Source organism: Protopterus annectens, chromosome 16.part0 (genome assembly GCF_019279795.1).
Source record: "Protopterus annectens isolate FY-2018-M chromosome 16.part0, PAN1.0, whole genome shotgun sequence".
Taxonomy (NCBI): Eukaryota; Metazoa; Chordata; order Ceratodontiformes; family Protopteridae; genus Protopterus; species Protopterus annectens.
In genome coordinates, this window is record NC_056750.1 from 482,326,490 (window position 1) to 482,352,025 (window position 25,536).

The window sequence follows — 25,536 nt, forward strand, 5'->3', positions numbered from 1 at the left end:
CGGTTAGCATTGCTGCCTCACTGCAAGAGGTTCTCCGGTTCAATTCTCGGCTGGGGTGCCTTCTATGCGGAGTCTGCATGTCTTCCCTGTGGTCGTGTGGGTTTCCTCCGGTTTCCTCCCACATCCCAAAGACATGCTGTAGGTGGAAAGGTCACTCCAAATTGGCCCTAGGTGCAAGTGTGTGTGTGTGCCTTCTGTGGAAGGTTGGGCACTGGGCTGGCACCTCGGCACTGTAAAACTCCACTGTCAATCATGAGTGGATGGGTGATCCGCTGTGGCGACCCCTAACCAGGAAAAGCCGAAAGAAGAAGATGATTAGCATATTTCACATAACTATAAAACAAACTATATACCAGCCTCTGGGTGAAACAAAGTAAAAAAAAAATCACATAAATCACCAGAAAATGAGGTACTACAAGGAGCTCCGTACAAAAGGACTTTAATCTTCATAGAAATCCAGAGTGCTGCTCAGGTTAAGTGCTTTCGACCTTCAAAAAGGCCTTCATCAGAACTAAAGAAAACTTGTAATCTAAACCTGTTTTAAACCCTATCTAATTAAATAGTGGCCAATAAACAAGTGTACTTCAAAGACAATGCACTGTGCAAACTTCCAGTTAAAGCAACACTCCTGCTTTCATGCAATGCTTTCACATTAGTTAAAAGGTGCATTTTTTTGTGTTTTACTGTTCACATTCCTCCACAGGATGGGGAAGGATTAAAATCCCTACACCCCCCGATAAGATGACTTAACCCACGGCAATACACTGTGATGCTTCAAAGAGATGTATAATATTTTAAAAGGATAAGGACAGATATACATTCTATGTTAAAAAAAAAAACATGTTTCCATGGGATAAAATTAAAAGGAAAAAAGAAAACTAATAAGAGGATAAAAAAATAATATAAGTGGGGGGCTCTTGCTAAACACAGGATTTCATCAGGACAAATGCTTTACATACCATCAATGCAAATTAAGCTGCCTTTAAAATAATTATATTACAATAACTTAAATGGATGCCTAGGACAACTATTATATAGTTATCGGCCACTTAATTTCCTTGCACATTTTTTTTATTTAATTTATGACCGACAACATTACAGAATGCCTGTTAGGACAAACAGAACCATGGGATGTGGCAGATGTGCACTCCAAGAACCTAAAAGCTGTGTTTCCTTAAATCCACAGAACGAGATCTGGTTCCATGGCACATAGGGCCAAAGCCAGGAACATTAGAACCCAAACGTGATCAGCATTCCCAGTGCTAGATGAGCATGCCAAAGAAGATGGCATTATCGCTGGTGAGGTGTGTGTAACCTAATTCTCTGTAAGCCCATCACAATGAAACTTAAGCAAAGTCACATGTATGCAATGAAGCAAGCACCATGTCTGTATCTGTCACTATGGGAGTCCCATTTGCCCAATGATGTAGTGATACAGAAAGTGTAAAACTGATGCCCCTCAAAAAAAAAAAAAAAAAAAATGGAGTCTAAACAAGGTAGGCCAATAGCCAGCAAGCAATGGGGGACAAAGATGAAGAAAAAAAAAAGAAAGAAATCACAGCCATTGTAGGAATTGCATTTATCCATGACAGATACTGTAATTCACAGACTTAGACTGGCATGCTTAATCTTGACTTGCACCGTGCGGAATGCATGCATTACTTTGTCATGACGGCTTACACTTCCTAACGACATTCCAATGAATGATTAGTCTTAAGAGTGGTGCCTGTACCTTATAAAAGGAAATGCAAAAGCATGAAACAATAACTACACTGTCTCAATGAACTGAGGGTTTCTGAATAATACTACACATAAAAGAAACTGCACTTCGTGGAAGCTAAAATTACTGTGGATCTGATAATGCCAACACCCCTACAATGTACAAAATGATGCTTCAGCAAAATAAAACATTCTGCATGGGGAAATTCAAATAAAGTATGAATGGAAATTAACATTAACAAAAAAAAAAAAAAAGCAGTGCAAAGCAATTCAGTGCATTGTAACAATCTGGATTTTAAGTAACAGTCGCACTACATACTTATCAAAGTGAAACATAAATGCTCTAACTTGAAGAGCCAGAAAAGCCACTTTCACTGCTTTGTAACACACATATTTCAGCAATAAGCATGTTACTAACAAAACATCTGTGTGTGTGTGTGCACACGTGGATGTGCTTGTATCATTTTTTGTTATTCCAGTCTGTTTGCACCTGAGCCATAAGATAGTGATGAGATTTATTCAAACACACATGAAGACTAGATTTTACCACCAGTAGGGCTTACACCTGCTCGCTATGGATTTGCTTACAATCAAAATGAAAAATATTTACAAACTGCATATCCTGAACTCACCTGTGTAACACAAACTGACACGAGATTTTCTTCTTAATAATGGACATTCTACTGTCCCAATGTTCCTAGAAAGTATAAAGTCATAATAATGTACTACCCTTAAGACTTTCATTTGTAAAAAAAAAAAAAATGTCAGGAGTGCTGGGATCACAAAGCCTAATGTTGGGCTGGAAGGGACATCAAAAAAGATGGAATAAACTTCAAAAAGAATAGCTAGGACAGGACTTCAGTAAGTGAAATAACATGTTGAGAGTACATTGTTAATGAGAGTGTGCAGACCATCAAGTACTTAAAGTGTACGGTGGCCATTTGTTATTTACTGTCATCACAACAAGATATTAAATGGACTAAATACTAACAATGCTTATATACATCATGTTAATATATCTGTAGAAGATCTGCTATTTATACATATTTTGTGCTGTTTTATGTTTTTGTTAAAATAATAAACATGGCCAGTTCAAAAGTTGGAAGGTTTAGTGGGAACATCTCTCATTTTTTCATAGATTTCTTTATGAAAAACTCATACCAAAAGAAAGATCCAGACCTAATTTTTTAGGTATGTTTAGAGCAAGAGTTTAAACAGACAATCATAAAAGTAACCTGTTAGGCACAATGTTGCACTCAATACATTAGTAGTACGGCTTCACTTCCTGCCCTTATCTAATATGCCTGACAACCAAGGTAACTACCACAATTTTTAATGCAAAACATAATACAACACTCCATCAGGTCAGAAAAGATGGCTAAAACAATATGCAACTTTAACAATACATTCTAGGTTGCAATGTATTATCAGTCTGCTAAAGTATGGATATTTGTTAAATGGATCTTTCCAAAAGTTAAACTACAATACACATGTTCATATCATTAAAATATGCTGAATCTATCCAAAAGGCTTCAATGACTCCTGTATGACAGATTCTATAACCTTTCTACTACAACCCTGATGCAATTTTTAACAGTAGAAAGTCTGCATTTTATGTGCTTTATGGGGCCTTGAAACTAAAGTTTCAACTCTGTAACTTTATACATATAACCTGCAAAACGAACATTACATAAAATATTTTATCTACAAAATAATGTATACAAATTTATACTGTGTTAAAATGTATTCGGACCATAAGTTGTTAGAAAAATGTTCAAGAGAGACAGGCTCAAAATAAATTGCATTCTAGTAACACTGTTTGTCTTGAGAAATCATTCAGTAGTCTGGGTCATGCGATCCGGCTCTGCGCGGTACAGCGCTCATGTTTTCTTCTGTCCTTTTCAGGATTGTGGTATCTGCTGACACCTAGTGGGACTAGGCGGAAGTCGTGCAGCAGCACTGTGCTCTGTCCTGAAGCTGTAGTCATACTGAAGAAAGAACACAAAGACAGACTAGCTCAGACCACGCGTGTGGAGAGGAAGCAAACATTAAGAGAGACTTGAATAATCACGCAGATATTTCTGTTGCATCACAACATAACAAATACCTTGCAAGCAACTTTTAAACAAAATATAAGATTTGCATGCATACAGATTTTTCTTTTATACAAATGGTATTGTATTTTCTTCAAGAAGAAATATGTTAAATTGCTCTACATTAAAAGTAAACTGAATGGTAAAATATAGCAATTATTTCTTAGAATAAGCAATAAGAAATCAAAGCAGCTTAATCTTAATGATTTGAAGAAGCAAATCTCGGTTTCCAAAAAAGAAAAACAAAGTTAGCACAGTCAAACATTGGCAAAACAGTATGCATATGCAAGGGCAAGAAGTTGTAAATGAGCAATATCGTCAATTTCTCAAAATTATTAAAACATCCAGGGCCAGCTCACAGGCTATCCCTCCATAATCATGTCTTTTGTGAGCCTTTACCCGATATAAAAAAATGGACATGCAAATGAAAATACTGGAAAAAAGTGAAAGTGTAAAACCAGTTACTAACCCTTGAGTCTGAAAATATGACAACGCACAGACAATATGTATATATTTTTCAACTATTTATTGTATGTCCTCGGCTTACTGACGGTCTAAGCAATGCTTCTAAAAAGACAAACATTAAACTACACCAAAAGCAAGATGAAACTAGAGCTGATGCAAAAATGTTTAAGAACTAGAAGTTATTTCTGTCATAACTTGTACTTTACTAACACACAACACTTGCACTACACAGAAGGATAGCTCACCATGTAGTAATGAAATTTACTGCCTTGTATGGTCTTGGCTGGTGTTTCTGCTGCAGACCATTATAACTAGTCACCAACTGTAACAGGCAATAACTGAACAGGTTTTGCCAAGTAAATCAAATTTACAGATGGTTTCAGTAACATCACAAAAAATGTGCATTAAGACTGGCAGGCTTATCTAGTTGCCCTTTTGCCACTTCCTTGCTTTTGGTCATAATATAATGTTTAGAACAATATATGGCAGCACACTATCATATCATTACAAAACAAAGTAATAGCTTATCTGTGAGGCAGACAAATTCAAAGAGAAAGCTTCTGAAAACTGGTAAAACATTCATGAAGATTTTCACTGCTTTAAATGCTGTGGTGTGATCAATACATGCACATTAAATGAAATGTAACAAACTATGCCCAATTATTAAGGCTGACATTTTTTGTGAGAAAATTTTGGATGAAGACCTTAACATTACCATTTTAAAGATGTGAATAAATTCTTCTACATTTCCAATGCGAAGTTGCATTAAACCAAACTTCACTTGACCCTAGCACAGCAGCAATACTTTCCATAGGCTATTAATGTACTTAGGATGCTGAATGTACAGCGTGCATAAAACTGTGCTAGTGGTACTCTTGGGGATTTAGTAATCCAGTTTCATCAGCTACAGCATTATATGAAGCCAAAGCACATTCATTATTGCTAGCAAAGAAATCCATGTTCCTGAAGGGGAGAAAAATGGTGCAACACTGCCATCTAGTGGTGAAATCTAAAATAAACACCCAAAAGGTATAAATGGGCTGTAATATGAAGCTAGATGAAAATGCTATACAGTTAATTAGAACTCAAACTTCTTTCCTTTCCTCTGCCTCTCAAGTCCTCCCTCCTCTTCATTATTATTCTTAAGGCCAGCATATGAGCTTGCAGAAGTCAAAATGTTTGGCTGCCTTCACCTAATTTAGCAGCAGAGCCATTTTTTTCTTTCTAATTTGGTCATAAATAAGCATTTTGTCTGTATTTTTGGATCCCAGGCCACAGTAAAACAGTCCCAAAGGGATCACTCCAAGTACCTGCTTATCAAATGGGTAAATCAATTATGAAGCATGATCAAATTTAAATTGTTCTACAGATTCACTGCTTTTGTCAGTGACAATACCTTATACATTACATTATTAATGCTTTTACACCTGATTAATGGGTCAGTTAACTTGTATGCCTGTGTATTATCAACTTAAATTTATTTGCTTGGTGGTGGACTGCCTGCCTGATTCTTTTTCACCGCTGACCCAGGCACAATGCTGAAAACAGTACTTTATATTCAAAGTCAGTTTCAAGGTCTGATACTTCACACAGCACTGAGTGCACCTAGTCAAAATCACAACCCAATGAAAATTATCAGACTGGACACTGCGCTTTCTTATGATAATGTGAGATCCTAAAGTTGGTTACTGTGAACAAAAGGGACAAGGGGACTTGGGGGGAGGCACGTCATCCCTCTAAAAACAAATGGTTGATGCTGCAGGGGGTAAAGACTTTTGATGAAACTGATATATATGTATCTGTATATATTTATACGTGTGTGTGCGCGCGCGCTCACACACCACCCCGAATAAACTCTTTGGTGCTTAGTACTACATGTGACTAAGTTTCTAATGTTTCTCCAATTCTTCTCTTAATCATGCCAAAACTCATGCTTCTTCAACTTCATTACAGAAACAGCTCCATCTCTTGCTTTTAGTCTGGTGTATGTGTATTTGTGCAACAGAGGGGATTTGCACAGGCTCTCTGAAAAGCCAAACGCATAAAAAAACACCGCGAGTGTCACCAATAAGGACAGAATGAAAGGCTTCCCTTTCCTCTTCCTCATGGAAGAGGCGTAAGTACTAGGAGGGAGTGCACATGGAGCTATTTCTGTAATGAAGCTGAAAAAGCATGAAGTTTGGGGGTTTGCATAATTATTAGGGTGCTTACCTCACAGACATGAGCTACAGAGTTTGATTCTGACCTTGGGAAGCATAGCCAGGCTAAAAAAAGGCATCCTGAGACCATTAGTCTAGAAGTCACCTATAAAACTATGTGCTACAGTTTTTACTTATCCTCCTCCCCAAATAACCTATAGAAACATAATAAAATACTCCCCTCCTAATAAATGCCTGTGATAAAAATAGGGACATAGTTGGGTTGGACTGCACTGCTAGGCTTATAAAGGTCCTGGTAGTTGTTAGCCTAGTATATAACTACGAACCTAAGAGTCCTTGGGAAAAGGCATTCCAGCAAGGATGTCATGCAGTCTCCAGTGTGGCCTATGAAACTACAGCAGTGGCAATGGAAAAGGACAGGTTCCCCCTATCTGACTCTTAAGGATCACTACAGGAAAGGACTCCCTTCTAGTCTCTCAACAGACTAGGGGTGGGGTGGGACTTAGGCTAATCCTCACCAGGACAGGAAAGCACTCACCTCTACAGGACTGAAGGCATCACTACTGTTGCATGTTCTCTGTTCATTGTCTCCTTCATGGTCAGATTTTAGAGCTGTGCCATCCTCTTCATGTTCTGCTAGATGTCTAAATTGGAAGGAATGCCGGACCTGACAGATGGCAGGCCTTCATTAATGTTTTTTTGTTGCATCGTTGCCAGATGAGTCTAACTCCTTGGCTAAAGTTATCTTCCTAAAATGTGCAATGTACTCACAGGAGGAAATCTAGCAGAAGCACATCAGCGTCAAGCAGGGATGGAAATCAAACCAGAAGTAGATAAAAATCAGGCAGCAATTGAATGTGTCAAACCAGAAGTAGATAAAAATCAGGCAGCAATTGAATGTGACAAAAAAACAAAAGAAAGAATACAAAGTGAAGGACCAGATGAGAAGACAAAAAATGTGGAACAAGCATAAATATAGTTACAGGTATAGAAAACATCTGGAAGAACCTCATGTTGATCAGGAACAAATGCAGGAATGGCTAAGGGGAGGCGAATTCAAACCAAGAGAAGAAAAGTTAATATTGGTGGCCAAGATAGTGGGCTACACACATGCTGGATTACAAAATAGAACATTTGGGAGAAACAGACAAACGTAGGTTTTGTAAAATCGAAATGGAAACAGTCACACACGTCTTTGCTGGTTGTGACATACTAATGGCAGGAGGAGTGAATCTATAAATGCAACATACATAAAAGCATCACAGCACACATGGAGAGGGGAACCACAGAAATGCTAGTGACTTTCCATGGGCAGAATGGCATGAGGTAGTAACACACTAAAAAGGGGACTCAAGACCTGCAACCTATTCAGTACATTTTCGCAATCCTACTTGTTTAAGTATCCTGTTACATAGAGATTGTGCATGGACAATTACAGCCCCAGTGTACTCCAAGGGGCCACTGGATGACACAGGAAAGACAAAAGAGACATCCACATTTCATAGTAGAATGCCACTACAGCCAGAATTAGGCCACAACCAGCAGTGGTATGATATCGGAGTACCGTAGTCAAATACAGCCAAGCAGTACAGTTGTCTAAGAACTTACCATAAACAGTACATATCCAACTGATCACTGTTGCAGTATTCCAAACTGATAGGTGATCCTACCAAGGTATATCAAAGCCAAAAGCTTCTGGAGGCTCCATACATCTGATGTATGAGCTCAGTTCAGTGGACCATAAATAAGGTGCAGTCTAACTAAAACAGAAGGAATAGAAGGGGATTTCCCTCCTCAGTGCACAAGGTGTAAGGGGACAAAAAGGAAGGACGAACAACTGAAAAAAGGAGGTAGGAGTGAGGAGAAGCAATAATACACCATTGATCAGTAGGACAACTACTATTACACAACTGTACTATGTCCTTCCTTGGCTCACTGCTGCAGTATTCCAAACTGATGCCCTGATTCCAGAGGTGGAGGTTGTTTAGGGGAGATGGATTGGAAACAAGAGTGCTGTCTACCAGAGTCAGCATTATAGAACAAACAAAGAAGTTCCAGATCTAGATAATGCATCCACTCTGTAATCTTTAGAAGGTGTGAATGGACAAACAGGTGGTTACCTCAAGAATGGATCTGGAGTAAACACCTTTGAAGAAGTCTCCAAATGGAAAGACAGCCCGTGTGGAATGATCCTGCACATGTGAAGGCAAGGCTTTGCCATGTGAGGAATAACAGAAGGAGATGGATTTGGAGATAAGGTTGGATATAATCTGTTTGGAGACAGGGATACCCAGCTTTCCTTCCTGAAAGGATACAAAATGTTGGTCTTTTTTTCTGGAAAGTTTTTGTTCTCTGCCACTAGAATCTCAACTGCCTGTGCAATTAAATAAATGGAGGAGTCTTTCACACTTATCTTGTGGATTACTTAAAATAGGTAAATGGATGGCCTAGTTGAGAGATTGTTCACTCACCATGTTAGGCATGAAAGAAGGTTTAGTTTTTATGGAGACCCTCTCCTCTGAAACATACAGAAAGGGGGATGGCCATAAAGTCTTCATCAGAAATTCTTGTTGGCTGAGACAATAGCAAGCAGCAACACCAATTTCAATGGTGCAGTTGGCTTTTGGTTCAAAAGAAGACAAATTAAGTTATTCCAGGATAAAATTTAGACCACATGGGGGTTGGGGGCAGAACTGTCTGAGTGGGAGGGTTTAGATGTAGGACTCCTCCTAAAAAGTGTTTGACTTAGTTCCCGGAAAGTAAAGGAGGGTCTAAAGGCATTCAGGCAAAAATAGAGTTGATCGAACAGTAGGCTAGTCCATTGTTAACTCGCACAAGTATGATAGAATTAGAGGAATCCTTGTTCAAAAGGGTTCCATGTTCTTCTTGAGACACCAGATAGAAAATCTCTTACACCTGGAGATGTAAGATTTTCTAGTGGTAGGTTTCCTCACTTCCTGGAGTACCTGTAACAAGTCTTCTGAAAACTGGTGTCAGCAAGGTATTAAATTCTATCACACAAAGTGTCAGGTTGACAGCCTGCAGGTTGAGGTGCATTAGAGTTCCTTTTTCTTTGCGAGCAAGTCCACTTTGTGGGTAACTTGCAGTGTTAACCCCTGGATAGGTGGAGAAAGAGAACCAATGCTGCCCGGGCTAGAAGGGAGTGACAAGATTTTTGCCTTGTTCCTTTGGAACTTCAGGACTAACTTTGAGATTAAAGGGAGAAGAGAGAAGATATACAGGGACAACCCCCCAGTGGAAAGACATGGCATGTGCTCTCCAGGGCTGAGGTCATGGGTCTTGGAGCAAAACAGCTGAAGCCATTTGTTGTGAGAGGAAGCAAAGAGATCAATTTGGGGAAGACCACACTTGTGGACTACATCCAAAGACCTATCTATTCAACATCCATTCATGAGGGTCTATCATGGATCTGATGAGTGAGTTTGCGAGAACATTTTCATCTGACAGAATGTAAACAGCTGGGATGGGCAGATGGTGTGGATAGGAATGTGCAAGTTATACATACCTCAAGTCCAAGGAAATAAAAAAGACTTTTGGGAAGATACATGGAAGTAGAGATTATAGGGACAGCATCTAGAAAGAATGCACTTTCAGAAAGGTGTTGAGATGAGACAAGTCCAGTACTAGTCTCAAAGTACCCTCCCTCCTTTCTAGTAACAAGGAAAAGTCCTGATTAAAACCTTTTCCTAGGTCTAGGGGAGGAACGGGTTTTACAATCTCTGTGATGAAAGATCCTGAATGAGGGGGAGAGGAGGCGGACCTTGTTAGGGGTAGGTGGAGGGATTCCCATCAATGAGGACATTTTGAAACTTTGTTGGATGATGGACACATTTGTCTGTGGTAATGTATTCCCTAGAATGAAGCTCAAACGGAGTCTTCTGGAATGAGGGGGGAGAGGAGAGGCAGAAGCTAACCAGACTGAGATCGACTTCTCTGGAAGTAGGGTTTTTCCATGTTCAGAATATCTGGGGTATTTTTTCTGAAATGTTTTCTTGAGCTGTTTCCTCCCTTCTGTGTTGTTTTTTTGTTCTTTATGTACAAAGAAAGCAGGCTTAGAATGGTGATTCCTTTGATATTTAGGAACTGATGTGAGAAAAATCCGTTAAATCTCTGCATGAGAAGGGAAAGATTATACAGGATTTTAAAACTCCAGCTGCAGTAAAACCAAAAAAAAGGTCTCTACGAATAGGAGAATCCAGTAACTTGGACCTGATGTTCTCAGAGAGGGAATGGAGGTGAAAACAAGCAAATGTAAGCACGACAGACCCTCTATCTGAAGAAAACACAACCTCACTAAGCTTTTGTCTGCAGCTAATCAGTTGAAACAAAAAGACTGAATGGTCTGCTATGGATTTTTTTTTATAGAGAAACTATGTCTTCGGGGACCTTGTAAAACCTATCAGGCTTTTTGGGAGCTGGAGCTTGGGATTCAGGAGAACATGTGGCTGTACCTAGAAAGTTTGACCTCTAAGAATGGGAGGCAAGGGGAGGCTTAGTGGGTTCCTACCTCAAGAAAGTTGTGTCTTTCTCTATGTGAGTAACTTCACTGGTTTGACATTCAAATGATGCATCATCTTAGTAATCGTTTCCTCACATGAAATTTCTTCTATAATTGAATCAGGGGATAGGAAGTCATCATCTGAAGCAAGGTGTCCAGGAGAATGAATGTGAGATGAGCAAGTTAAAGAATCCTCATCCAAATTAGACTGCTCTTCCTCCTCAAATGAACACTTGTGTCTTTTCAGGATGAGAGGGGCCTGAGAAGGAGTGGTGAGGAAGGAAGGGGGCTTTAAAAAAATATGGCTTTGTACAAGCATTGGGAGAATTCCAGGCATTAACTTTCCTGAGGCATCAGCAATGGAGAAACATGCTTAGCTTTTTGCTTCTTTTTCTGAGGCATAACATCTGGTTGAATAAAGTACAGTGGATCGTAATCCCAACACATAACTAAAGTGCCAGAAACCTCTTCCCTAACCAGGATTTGAGGTATGCCCTGTGATCCCTCAGAAATAATCACCTTAGGTTACCCCTTCTCTACAGTCACAGCAGACTCGGTCTCTTTGGACATGTAGTCAATTTGTTTAGAGTGGCCATTTTTAAATAGTACATACATGAAGTGCAGAGCATTCCCCTACAGCAAGCTCTAAACCCCTATCCTCTGCAGTAATTGATGCCATCCCTCCAGAGGAGTTGGCCTTCTACCAACAGCATCTGTTTTTTTCACCACCCAAAGAAAGAGAACACAGACCCACCTGAGTAAAAATGTTCCCCTATCATTTGCAGTAAATGACACCACCCCTCTAGAGGATTTAGCCTTCTACCAACAGCGTCCAGTTTTTTCACCAACCAAAGAAAGAGAACACAGACCCACCTGAATAAAATTTTGTATGTCTCCCTTATTTTAAGTATTTATACTATCCATCAGGCTAGCTACAAGACAGCATGCTGCTAGGAACCCTCGGGCAACTCCACTTAAGTCACTCTGGTCTGCCCCACTTACTATTAGCTCTCCACCCTTAACCAGTTTCAATAAGAGCAACAGAGTAAAGAACTTTAGACATTAAAATTTGGGTAGCCATGCATAGTCCCACAACGTATTTCAGCTACTTTCATCCACTGGTAGACTCAGAAGCCCCCCCCCCCCAGTCTATACACACTGTAACTGCTTAGCCTAGTTTCCCCTCCAGGTGTTCTACTCTCTCACTACCCTACAATACTTACCTGCTGTTTCCAAGTTGGAGATAGTTTTTCTCTTGACTGGTTTCACTAGATTCTGGCTTATAGGTCTGACAGAGTCCTGGTACATCTCCATGCAGTGATGTATTAACCTCCAGCCCCACTACAGCGCCTCCCCCTCCCCTAAATTACATTTCCAGCACTCCTCTCCCTTTACAGAGTTTACTTAGCTCTGGGGAATCCATAGGCACCATTTTTAAATAGTACATACACGAGTTGCCGAGCATTTCCCTACAACAAGTTCTCCAGTACTTAACTATTGTTTTTTGAGCATTTTGTGCATTATACTCCTTAAGTAATTGTTATTAAGCAGTCCAGACACGCTTTCACATTGACTTTACATTATCTTACGATACATACTGCTGCTGTTATTAATGGCAAGGCACCTGGTTGCCGAGCTTTACTAGTGAATCATTACCGCAACTGTGTGTCAATGCATGAAGCAGAAGAATCTATTAGGAGCAGGCAGTGAACCTCTTTATGCATTTACGAGCTGTCTACTACAGGGTCTATACTGCCCTTTGCCTGTAACAATTGTTATTGAGCATTACTGTGCCTAACTTCATAGCCATGCTAAGCAGAACACTATTGCTCCTTATATTAATATCTCAACTGGTGTATAGCTTACTGTCGGTAAATTGTACAGCCAGATAACTAGTGTATTATTGCATTTTAAGGTAGAAGAATGCTAGTTAAATGTTAACATTTATAATTATTTACATTGTAATGATGTTTCATTGGTGAGGAACACACGCATTTCATGGAACTGCTGCAGTTGCACTACAGTGTTTAATGCATGTTCACAAGTGTAGTAGAATAGACATAACAGCTGCTACTATCGTATGCGTTATTCTGGTTAAATGTTTTATTTTTGTGTGCTTGTAACCACACCAGTGTATATCCAAGTTATAATTGATATTTGCTTATTTTTTTTCCTTGTATCTGCATTTAACTCTGCAGGACTTTTTACTAATTACCTCTCCTGTCTTTTTCTTTTTAGTCCCCTAACCTCTGCAGTAAGTGACACCACCTCTCCAGAGGATGTAGCCTTCTATCAAAAGCGCCGTTTTTTTACCACCCTACGAAAGAGAATACAGACCCACCTGAGTAAAAATTTTTTTCCCTTATTTTAAGTATTTATACTATCCATCAGGCTAGCTACAAGACAGCATGCTGCTAGGGACTCTCGGGCACCTCCACTGAGTCACTCTGTTCTGCCTCAGTTACTATTAGCTCTCCACCCTTAACCATTTTCAATAAGGTCAACAGATTAAAGAAAGTACAGTTTTGTACCTACCATAAATGTAGATGTTCGAGTGTATACACTGCTGCAGTCATTACACTTGGGTTATCCTGCTGTCAGGCGGTTCCCCAGTCGGCCTGAGTTCCAAAGTCTTGGTCCGGCGTCGGTTGCTGTCGCCTCCTCCCTGACGCCAGTATGACAGGGGTATATAAGATGCATCCAATGTCATTTTCGACAGTTTTTCTTGCCCCAGATGTCAGGTGCCTCAAAATAGGTAGACAATTTCAATTGCTAATAAAACATTCATAAGAAAGCAAAAAATAACTTACAGCTACCAGCAAATACTCCCCATAGGTAGTAAGGGTAGAAGACATGGGTACGTACCAGCCAGTAAGAGGGGAAGGAGGGAGGGTAACCTGGACTGCAGCAGTATATACACTCGAACATCTACATTTATGCTAGGTATAAAACTGTACTATGTTCGTGTTACACTGCTGCAGTCATTACACTTGGGTAGAATCCCAAAGCTGAGGTAGGGTGGCTGGTTCTATAAGGCATTAGGGGTGGCTATAAGGCCCTGCAGCACTGCAGTGGCGAAGCCAACTCTGGATTTAGAGTATAGAGGCAGATGGTAATGCTTGGTGAAGGTATGTACAGAACTTCAAGTTGTTGCTTCCAAAATATCCTTGATAGGTACTCCCCTGAGGTAGGCAGTTGAAGTGGCTGTTGCCCTGGTGGAGTGAGATCTAATGCTGCTAGGTACAGGTTTTCCATGGTATGTGTAGCAGAAACGTATACAATATCCTATGAATATGTATACAATGTCCTATCCATTTTGAAAGTCTGTTTTGAAATGGCTTTTCCCTGTGCTCCTGCAACATATGCTACCAATAATTGCTCAGATTTTCTGAAAGCTTTGGTTTTGTCCAAGTAGAAGCGTAACTGCCTGTGAATGTCCAAAGAGTGCAGTAGTCTCTCCCCTTTATTCTGTGGTTTAGGATAAAAAGTTGGCAGGTGAATAGTTTGGTTTAGAGCCACACTGGATACCACCTTTGGCATAAACGTAGGGTTAGTTCTTTAAGACACCCTGTCCTGGTGGAAAATGAGGAAAGGTTCCACTGCCATTAGTGCCTGTAATTCTGAAACTCTTCGTGCTGATGTTATTGCCAGGAGCAGAGCAGTTTTCCAAGAGATATATTTTAATTCTGCTGTGTTAGCTGGCTCAAAAGGAGGTAAAGTTAGTTTTTCCAACACAAAGTTGAGGTCCCAAGTTGGAGTAGGTGCTCTACAGGGCGGTCTTATGGTTTTAGCCCCTCTGATGTACTGTTTTAACAGAGGATTAGAGAAAATTGGTGGATCCGTGTTGTAATGAGCAGAAATGGCAGAGGCATGGATCTTGATGGATGAGAAGGAGAGGCCTTTGTCCAGCATCTCAGTTAAGTATTGTAGTATCTGAGGAATGTTTGGCTTTCCTGGTACTTGGCCTTCTGGCCTCCAGAATGACATCCATAAGAGCTTTGGAGAGAGGCATTGCTTGCTTGACTAAGGAATCTTCCATGCAGCTAGGTTTAAGGTCTTTAGCTGGCTGTGTAGTATTTGATTGTTGTGCTGAGTCAGCAGATGTGGGATTTGAGGCAAAATCCAGGGTGGTTCTTCTACTAAGCTCCTTAAGATTGGGTACCAGTGCTGGAGTGGCCAGTCTGGTGCAATCAGGATCATCTTTGGCTCTTCTTGCCTGGCTTTTATGAGTACATTTGGCAGGAGAGGTAGTGGTGGGAAAGCGTATACTTGTAGGTTCTCCCAACTGAATGAGAGGGCATCCACTTTCCATGCTTGTGGATGGTAACTCCTTGTGCAGAATTTTTGTAGCTGGCAGTTTATTGGGGATGCAAATAGATCTATGTCCGGGTTCCACCATTTCTGTGTTATCATTCTGAATATTTGTGGATTCAATTCCCATTCGTGGGGATCCACGATGTTTCTGCTTAAGTCGTCTGCCAGTGTGTTTTTTTCTCCTGGCAGGAATTGTGCTTGCAGATGAACTTGAAGGTTTATAGCTGTGTTCCACAAGGTCATGGCTTGTCTACATAGGGGGTAGGAGTGAGTTCCCCCTTGCTTGTTTATGTACCACATAACTGTGGTGTTGTCTGTCCTTATCAGTAGTTGTCCTGGATGCAGCAGGTCTTTGAAAGCTATAAGGGCATTTTGTACAGCTAGCATCTCTTTTTGATTGATGTGAAGATGCCTTTGTTCTGCGGGCCATGTGCCCTGAATACATCTGCCTGCCATGTGTGCTCCCCAGGTGTAATCCGATGCATCTGTTGTCAGTGTTTGCCTGGCTGTGGGTTGTGTAAAAGGCTGTCCCTTGTTGAGGTGACAAGCTTGAGCCCACCATTGAAACTCCTGTTGAAGGCAAGGGATTAGTGGTATAACTGTTTCCAAACTTTGACAGTATTGAGACCATACATTCTTTAGGTAACATTGTAGTTTCCTCATATGCAGTTTGGCATATGGAATTAGTAGTATGCAGGATGCCATGTAACCCAAGGCCTGCAGAATTTTTCTTGCAGGGAGTTGGGTCTTTGTTGCCATCAATTGTAAGTATTGAGTCAGTTGTCTTTGCTTGTCTGGCGTGAAATAAGCCATCGGGGCCGTTGTGTTCAAGCTGGCACCCAGGAATATAATCTCTTGTGAGGGCACTAGTTTTGATTTCTTTTCGTTTACTGTGTACCCCAGGCAATTTAGTAACTTTTTTACAAACAGCAGATGCTTTAGAAGAATGTCCTTGCTCTCTGCTTGAATCAAGCAGTCGTCCAAGTACGGATAAATTTGAATTCGTTTCTGTCTGCAAAATGCAATTACTGGTGCCAGGCACTTTGTGAATACCCTGGGCGCAGTAGATAAGCCAAAGGGCAGTGCAGAGAATTGGTAGTGCATTGAACCAGCTATGAATCTGAGGTATCTTCTGCAGTTTTGTCTGATAAGGACATGCAGGTATGCCTCCTTGAGGTTCAAAGTCACGAGCCAAGCTTTCTTGCCTAGCATGGGAAGACGCTGCTGTAATGTCAACATTTTGAATTTCGGAACATCCAGGTAAATGTTTAGAGATGAAAGATCCAGAATGGACCTCCAGGCTTTGTCCTTTCTGGGTAGCAGAAAGAGTCTTGAGTAAAATCCTTGTCCTTGCAACTGTGATGGTACCTTTTGAATAGCTCTCATATCCATGAGTGCTGTAATTTGTTTTTGAGCCTCTGCCCATTGATTTGGTGGCAGATTTGGCATTCCTTTTAACCTTGGCAGAGTGTGAAAGTGGAACCTGTAACCTTGAAATACAATGTTGAGAACCTATTTGTCTTTGGTGATCATTTGCCAATTGCGGTAGAAGAGTGCCAGTTTTCCTCCCAAGGGGGCTGCCAAGAGGGATTTGTTTGGCAGCTGTAGTGGAAAGTCATTGGAGCTGCTTTTTATATGGTTAGGGCCTGTGTTCCCCTTCTTTCTGGCCTGATGCAACCCATTGTCGAGACCTATAAGGACCTTGTGTTTGACCTCTACCTCTTGGACGTCTGTATCTTTCCCTTTGAGGTCTGTCTGTAATTGGAAAGGACCAATTCTAAGTTGGCCAGTTTATGCTAAATCTAGGAGGCTGAACCTGCAAGAAATCCTTCACCGTTTGCATAGATTTTGCCTTATCCTCCATTTTCTTTAATACCTCTTCTGCCTTAACTCCAAACAACACATCCTGCTGCAAAGGTGCATCCAATAACTTTGCTTTAACATGATCTGGTAACGTATGTTCTTTTAACCAAGCATGTCTTCTAATGACAGAGCCTGTAACTGCTGCTTTGCAGGAGCTGCCTCTAGAGAATCAAAACCACATAAAGTATGCTTTCCCACTTGTTCAGCTGCATGCAATAAATCCTGCATTTCTTTAAAATTAGGAGGATCTGATTCTGGAAGCTTTTTCTATTTTAACTGAGACAGTAAAAATTGCTGATATTTTAGCATGTGAAACTGGCAATTTAAGGCTCTCATTGCTAAAGTTGCAGACGTATATACTTTCTTTCCCCATCTGTCTAATGCTCTGGAATCTCTGTCAGAGGGGACTGGATTTTTGGCTGATGAGGCCTTAACTCCCTTGGGTCCCTGAGAAATAGTTTCAGGGTCAGCTACAGGGCTTTTATACAGAAATTTATGTGAGTCAGGGACTCTGTAGTATCTGTCAGGTTTAACGGGCTGGAGGTAAGGAATCAGGATTTAAGCTGGATTCAGTATGCACATCATCCACAATATCTAACACTGGCGGAATAGCAAGGGGTCTGTGTTGAGGTAATAAAAGGAAGTCTCTGAGCTTTTTCTTGGATTCTGAGTAATCCTGGCCTTTCCAGTGAAAATGCTCCCTCATGGTATGTAGGGTTTCCCCAAAGGAGTAGTCCTCAGGCAGTGAGGCTGATGGAGTTGATTCCTCAGCATCAGAATCCTCATAAGGAGGTAAAGAGTATCCTAGATCTGAGGATGAATCAGAAGAGATGGACACCTGGTCGGATGAGTCATAGTCTGCATCCTGCCTAGGTCTTTTATCAGGAGGGGGATGGGAACCCCTGATCAGAGTGACTAGGCCTTCGGCCATTTTGAGCATTTGTTTCTTAGGCATGGAGGCCTGTCCTGGGGAATGCTGTATTTGTTTCTTTGATTTTAAAGGAGGCTTAGACTTAGCTGAGGGTTTAATGCTTAACTGAGTAGGTCTGAAGCTGTGGGCTACTCAGCTACTCCGGATCCCTCTGAAAGGTTAGTCTTGGTAGGCTGAATAACTTGTGTGCCCGAAAGCCCAGTCATCTCCATGTGGGAGTCAGAGGCGGCCTGTGGTTCTACAGAAGCGGTCGCCATGGGTTGCGAAGGCGCCTTGCTGAAAACCGGAGAACCGGCGACTGGCCTAGAAGAGGCTTCTTCGTCAGTTTTAGGCCTTGGATGCTTATCTTTGTCTTTGCGCTTTTTGTGTATTCTGGTCGTCAGAAGTTCTGACGGCATGGTATAATTGAATTTTCTACCAAAATAATGGGCAAAATCAAACTGACGTTTAATAGTGCGCTTGTTAAACCTAGTACAAAAATGACAACTAGTGACGTTGTGGTCTGGGCCTAGGCATGGGATACAACAGGAATGGAAATCCTTATGAGGTATTTGCTTCCCACAAGAAATACAGTTATTAACTTTTACTGATATCGGTCTGAAGCAAGAAAAAGTTTTCCCCAACGGGGTACTTAGCTTTGTAGAAGCCTTTGGTTCTGGATTCGGAATGAAAATCTCAGACCACCGCCGACTGGCACTTGCGAAATGCTTTTGCTTCGGGCACCACGTGGCAAGAAAGACTGAAGAAAATGGCGTCAGATGCATCTTATAAACCCCTGTTGCACTGACGTCAGGGAGGAGGCGACAGCAACCAACGCTGGATCAAGACTTTGGAACTCAGGCCAACTGGGGAACCGCCTGATGGCAGGATAACCCAAGTGTAATGACTGCAGCAGTGTAACACAATGAACATCTTTACTTTCATCCACTGGTAGATGCAGCATCCCCTCCCCAATCTATACACACCGTAACTGCTTAGCCCAGTTTCCCCTCCCAGTGTTCTACTCTCTCCCTACCCTACAATACCTACCTGTTGTTTCCAAGTTGGAGATAGTTTTTCTGTTGGTTTCACTAAATTCTGGCGGATCCTGCTCTCTTCACCCTCCACTTTGCTCTGGGCTCACTCCGCTGGAGGGCTGGAACTTTTTCCAAGAAAGCCTATCGGCTGGTAAAGCAATTGATCACACTAAAATTAATTTACTGGCTTAACTCATGAAGGTGGTTTTAACAAATAGTTATATAATATTTGAAGGTGGACGTTTTCATCAGGAAGGCGGAATGGCTATGGGAGCCAAATGTGCTCCAAGTTTCGCCAACTTGGTTATTTTAGAATGGGAAAACAGATATGTTTTTTCCTCTGCCTTTATGGCCAGTATAGTTTTGTATCTCAGATTTTTGGATAATATTATGGTGAGGGGAGGAAAACTTAGCAATGAATTTTATAGAACATTTTAATGGCACAACCACCTTCCTTGAATTCACCTTTAAATGGCATACCAAAGAGATTGATTATCTGGATATTCACTTGATAAGAGATGTTACTAGCAGAACACTAGTAAGTACCATCCACAGGAAAGAAACTTATTCTAATTTGTTGCTGCATTTCAACAGTTGCCATCCATTACATCAAAGAAACGGGATAGTTAAAGGCCAGATGGTGAGATTATCTCGACTTATAAGTGGCAAAGAACATTTTTCCAAAGAGATTTTTACATTAATTATTATGTTTAGGGGACAGGGGTTATAAAGGGCAAAAGGCGTACAACATTCAAGCCAATTTTAAAAGTGGGATGTATGGTTAATACTGAGGTTATGGGCAACTTTAACTCACATGCATTGGTGTTGCATTACAATGAAGAAACACCAAAACTGGTGGACAGCATTAAAAGATTATGGGAAGCACACTTTGACCAAGAAATGAAAAAGAAACTAGGGTCCAAACCCAGGATAGTTTATAGTAGGGGTATACTGAATACTCAATACTGTGCACAGCACATTTACATTCTGACTAGAAAAAACAATGTTAACTGTACTTTGAAACAAAAAGTAAATGCAAGAGTGTAAAAAAGGTGAAAAGTCAGAGGTATATCAGTTTTACTAGCAGTATACAAAAGCCTCTGTTACAGACACTAAAGACTGCCATACACTGCTGTGAGGGAAAGGTTAGGTTGTTTTTCTTATATTCCAGAGAGTGGAGAGAGAATGAAAGACACACATAGATCACTGATGTATAAATGTGGTGCTTGTAAGATTTGTAAAAATATCAGTGACTGCACCAGTGTAGTGGTAGAAGTTTTGAACATACTATAGGCTGCCCGGGAAGATGCAATTGCAACACCAGCATGGTATTTTATTTGGCAACATGTTTATCCTGTTCATGATTTTATGTAGGGAAAACCATCAGGAGACTTTGAGACCATATTGTTGAGCATTTGAGGGACATCAAAAAGAAAAATACATATAATGCTTTATGCGTACATACTTTGGAATGCCCCAGTTTCAAAAGATTTGTATTTTTTGTTATTAATAGGGTCCGTAGTAATGTTAGAGTAGGAGATGATAAATTGGAATTGAAAGCAAGGAAGGCTAAGTGGCAACCTAGATTGAATGCTTGTTGCAAACCTGGACTAAATGACTTTGTTTTAATGGCACCCTTCTTAAAATTAAGGGCTACAGTAGTTTGAGTTGGGTATAATACTGAATCTGTTTTTAATATTTCCCTACTGTTTGTTTTTATTTATGTTTTAGTTAAAGAGTATTTATTAAATTTAAAAGTTTTTTTTGTGCATGTAATAAGTACTCAATATATATCACAGTGTGTTTAATGTATTTAGTGATTTTAATGATAACACAAGTAGCTCAGGCTAAGTTAAGGGTTAAATTTCATTAATGAAGTAACTAACTGAATTAGAGATCATTGTTTTGACTACATATTAATTTAACCCAATTGTATTGACTCAAAAGAAGCCATTAGAATTTTACGGCAGAAGCGCTTAGTCTGTTGGTGCTCAATTAAACTGGCAACACTCTACTGCCTTGGTGGCTCGTTTTTTATTTTTATTGTCTTTCTCAATTTTTAGCCTTTTGGCTGTTTTGTGGTTTTATTAAATACCGCTGGTTAACTCTGCAGTTTATACAATTATAACTGAAGGTGGAGTTAACTAAGCTTCCTAAGAGAGAATTTGAAAATGAAAGTGCCTGCATATGTTGACTACAGCACTGCATGGCACTTAGTGGACCTCCGCCCACCAATGTTAAGCGGAGAAACCAAAGCAAAATAACCAATAAGAAAGCAGCTAGAACTCCATCCAGTAATGTATACCCCATAGAAACAGCAGTGAATTAATCCTTGCTACTGTGCGCAGCACATTTACATTCTGACTAGAAAAAACAATGTTAACTGTACTTTGAAACAAAAAGTAAATGCAAGAGTGTAGAAAAGGGGGAAAGTTAGAGGTACATCAGTTTTACTAGCAGTATACAAAAGCCTCTGTTACAGACACTACAGAATGTCATACACTGCTGTGAGGGAATGGTTAAGGTTGTTTTTCTTATATTCCTTTCATGTAATTTGTATTGCTTTATTGTTGCCTTCTATTTTGCAGATCATGGTGTATTTTCATTATACTGTGCTTTAATTGCACTGTTTTCTACTGCATATTTAAACTAGGAAAGAAACCAGAGCTGTACCTCTTGGAAGTCGCACAGAAATTATAGGAGGCCACGTAACTCATTAATACCTATATGGTTTGGAATGTCACACCTCTTGCAGCCTACACACATTTTCTGAAAAATAAACTTAAAAAGCATAAGATAAAAAAGTAAATGTTTTTGTGAACAGTAAAAACTTAAATCTGAGCAAATAGGAATGTTATCAGTAAGAAGTGCTCTTTATAGTGATAATAGTCACAGCACGCATACTCTTTTCCATAAACGATATTACAATGTGCACAAACCCCAAATTATATTTTTTCTAAACTTTCACAAATTTTCATATCTTGTAAACTATACAACCTAGCATACATTGTTAAAACATTTTTGCTAACCAGACACACATTTTCACATGACAAGAAATTCCTCTTGTTGTTGTTGTGTCTTTCGGCTTTTCCCGTTTAGGGGTCGCCACAGCGGAACTCCGGTCCGCTAATGATTGGTAGTTGATATTTACGTGCCGAGTTACCAGCCCTGATGCACAACCTCCAACGAAGATACGCCCATTCACTCATGTCTCCACGCAGTAGACGCTCTAGCTGAGAATCGAACCGGACAGCGTCTTACTGTGAGGCGACAACGCTACCGTAGCACCACCACCGCGTTATGACAAGAAATTCCTCTACAGGTGCAAATTTATTAAGACATTTACAGAAATATGAAAACGTGTTTAATTGCACAATTAGCAACATAAATAATAGTAGAGAACTCTAAAGATGTACAACTTACAGTGAAAATATAAAAGACAGTTTTATTCATTATCATCTAAGGTTTCACCTGATGTCATACAAGAGTTTGAAAGTCACTTGCTTTTTGAAGTATGAAGTACATACGTTAATATTGCTTATTTTCACAATTACTAACAAGCAATTACAGTGTATTATAAACTAGCATTAACAGTGAATTGCCCCGTCTCCCACATACTGGTGTTTCACACCATCCATCCATTCACAACCCCTTTTTTCCCATTTTTGCACATGGGGTCTGGGTGTCACTTTAACAGTGACAATCATCTAGAGCCAAGGTTTACACTGCCAGGTGGCTAGCCCTGCCACGGCAGTTCATCCACACCACACACTTGCACGCACACTCACACCTATGGCCAATTTACAGTGTCTAATCCACCTACTGCATGTCTTTGGAATGTGGGAGGAAACTGGAGCACCCTAAGGAAGCCCACGCGAACACAGGGAAGACATGATGCAGACTACGCATAAAAGGCACCCAGCCAAGAATAGAACCAGGGAACCTCTTGCAGCGAGGCGACAATGCTATCCACTATAACACTGTGCTGTCCAGACAGATATCAAATATAGTTCTAATTTATTTTCACCAAATAAAACAAATAAAGTGAGTGACTGATATCACACAAAAGCTAGATACAGAAGGTGAATGAAATGCTTTAGGCAGCATTTCTGTGGCCAAAGCTCTGCTACCTGTGTAAAAATAAATTCTACCACAACAGAATGAGGCAGTACTGATGCTCTTTATTTCCAAAAAAAAAAAACAGAGTGGGTTGTGACATGCAACATTACAGTGACATTCTTAGAAAGAATGCAGAGAGAAAGTTGTAACATGCAACATTACAGTGACATTCTTAAAAAGAATGCAGACAGTTGTAACATGCAACATTACAGTGACATTCTTAGAAAGAAAGCAGAGAGAAAGTTGTAACATGCAACATTACAGTGACATTCTTAAAAAGAATGCAGACAGTTGTAACATGCAACATTACAGTGACATTCTTAGAAAGAATGCAGAGAGAAAGTTGTAACATGCAACATTACAGTGACATTCTTAGAAAGAATCCAGAGATAAAGTTGTAACATGCAACATTACAGTGACATCCTTAGAAAGAATGCAGAGAAAAAGTTGTAACATGCAACATTACAGTGACATTCTTAGAAAGAATGCAGAGAGAGAGACATTAAAGGACAAAACTAAAATATAGTCTCTGAGGAAAACCTAGTAAATGTTTACAACCTCAATAAAATGAAGGTCTCTGACTTATGAAAAATAGGAACATAAATATGAAAATATGAATAAAAAGTGGCAAACAAAGATTACTTTCTCCACTGCAGGAAATCCTAGACTAACAATCTTGGAGTCATTTTGTTAGTAATTCCTTGCCCTTTTGTAACTCTGCCAATTATTAGCTGGCAATTCACTTAAAGAAGCCACACCCAAAAAAGGCATTATAAACTTGAGTGAGTTAAGGTTAATTACCTGTGAACAGAGGAAGGATTTAGGAACTAAACCTTGTATTTGTGGGGAAAATAAAAACATTTCAAAGCTTTGCTGGAAAAGCTCACTCAGATTTTGACATAGACTGCTGTGAGTGAAAGGTTAGTTTGTTTTTCTTATATTGCTTTATTGCCACCACCTATTTTGTATAGTGTGGTGGATTTTCAATGCACTGTGTTTTATTTGAATTATTTTTTCAATTGTATATATAAGCTAGGAAATGGACTAGAGATGTGTCACTTGAGTCACACAGAAATTAAAATTTTCCTCACCCTCGTACCCTGGTACTGTTGTGTTTTTAAACTCAACTGTCTCTCTAGCTGCCCACCCCTTATGTTAATTTGATAGTATTTCCTTCTCTCTCCTCATTCATTGGCTATTAGTAAGCACAAAATTATCACTTTTTGAAGTCACTCACCTTCACCTATTTAAATTTAATGGTCTTCCCACTGTATTCCATACAGCCAAAATATTAAGTGTCCACCTCACCCAATCTTTCTCTTTTAAAATCAGTGGCTCTCCCATTAGATTGCTAAAGTTTCAGTTATCCCCCGTTTCATATCAAAATTCTTAGTGCACACTGCAACTCTTAGGATATTAGCTCCTTTTTTCCTCATCTTTAAAGTTTGTAGCATGTGGGTCAACACCAACAATCACTGGACAGCCCACATTCTGCCTCTCAGGAATCATTTTGGGATTAGTGCTTCTGTTTTTGCTCCTGGTGAGAAAAGCAGCATAGGGAGATTACTTCCTAAAGAATACTGAGCTCTATAAAACCTGGTAACTGCTTCACAGGTGCTAGCTTGGAATTTGTGCTTCTTTGATCCTGTTGTGAGAAGGAGCAAAAGGCACTGATTCCTGATGGTCTTTGATTGGTCAGTGAGTGTCTGTATGGGATCTTCCTAATAGATCTGGTTGCTTTTATCACCTACCAGGAAAAGGCTAAAACAAGACTACAGTCAACCTACATATTTTGAAATAATAGAAAAAAGACACTTCGGCTGGAGATAAAAACACTTTAATACAAATATAAATAACAAAAAGGTAAGCGCTTTCGAGGTAACTCTCTTCTTCAGACATAAATACAAACTGATAAAAATCCTGGATTTAAATACAAGCACTGACCAATAAAAACAAGGCTTAGGAGTACATCATAAGAAATTAATTAATTAATTAATGTGGTAAACCTCTTCTCTTCAAAAGAGATTTTAAAGACACAGCGCTATTAAGGCCAAGTGGAAAATATGCCTTGAAATCCACAATCCATCTTAATTCAACACATCCTGTCTCATTTTTAATGTCCCCTTCACGCAAACTGACATTCACTTTCTGCAAAACTAAAAATTTAAAATTATGCTGTGTATCATAATCAATTACATGCTTAGCTGCTGCATTCGTGCATTTGCTGTTATGTATGCCCTTGAGATGTTCCAAAATTCTTTCTTTTAACATGCAATTAGTCTTGCCTATGTAAAATGCACTACATAAATTACACTTTGCTAAATAAACATTTCTTGTG

At 39.9% G+C, this 25,536-nt stretch overlaps 1 protein-coding gene across 3 annotated transcripts in view; it reads right to left on the minus strand.

Annotated features, from left to right (window-relative positions):
• Positions 1-3,036: 3,036 nt before the first annotated feature.
• Positions 3,037-25,536, minus strand: part of MVB12B (multivesicular body subunit 12B) — a 1,443,639-nt gene continuing 1,421,139 nt past the window's right edge. For all 3 annotated transcript variants that reach the window (XM_044058226.1, XM_044058224.1, XM_044058227.1), the window contains one exon: positions 3,037-3,707. In XM_044058226.1, coding sequence (XP_043914161.1) covers positions 3,621-3,707 — 87 coding nt within the window. In that variant the 3' untranslated portion in view covers positions 3,037-3,620. The remainder of the gene's footprint in view (positions 3,708-25,536) is intronic.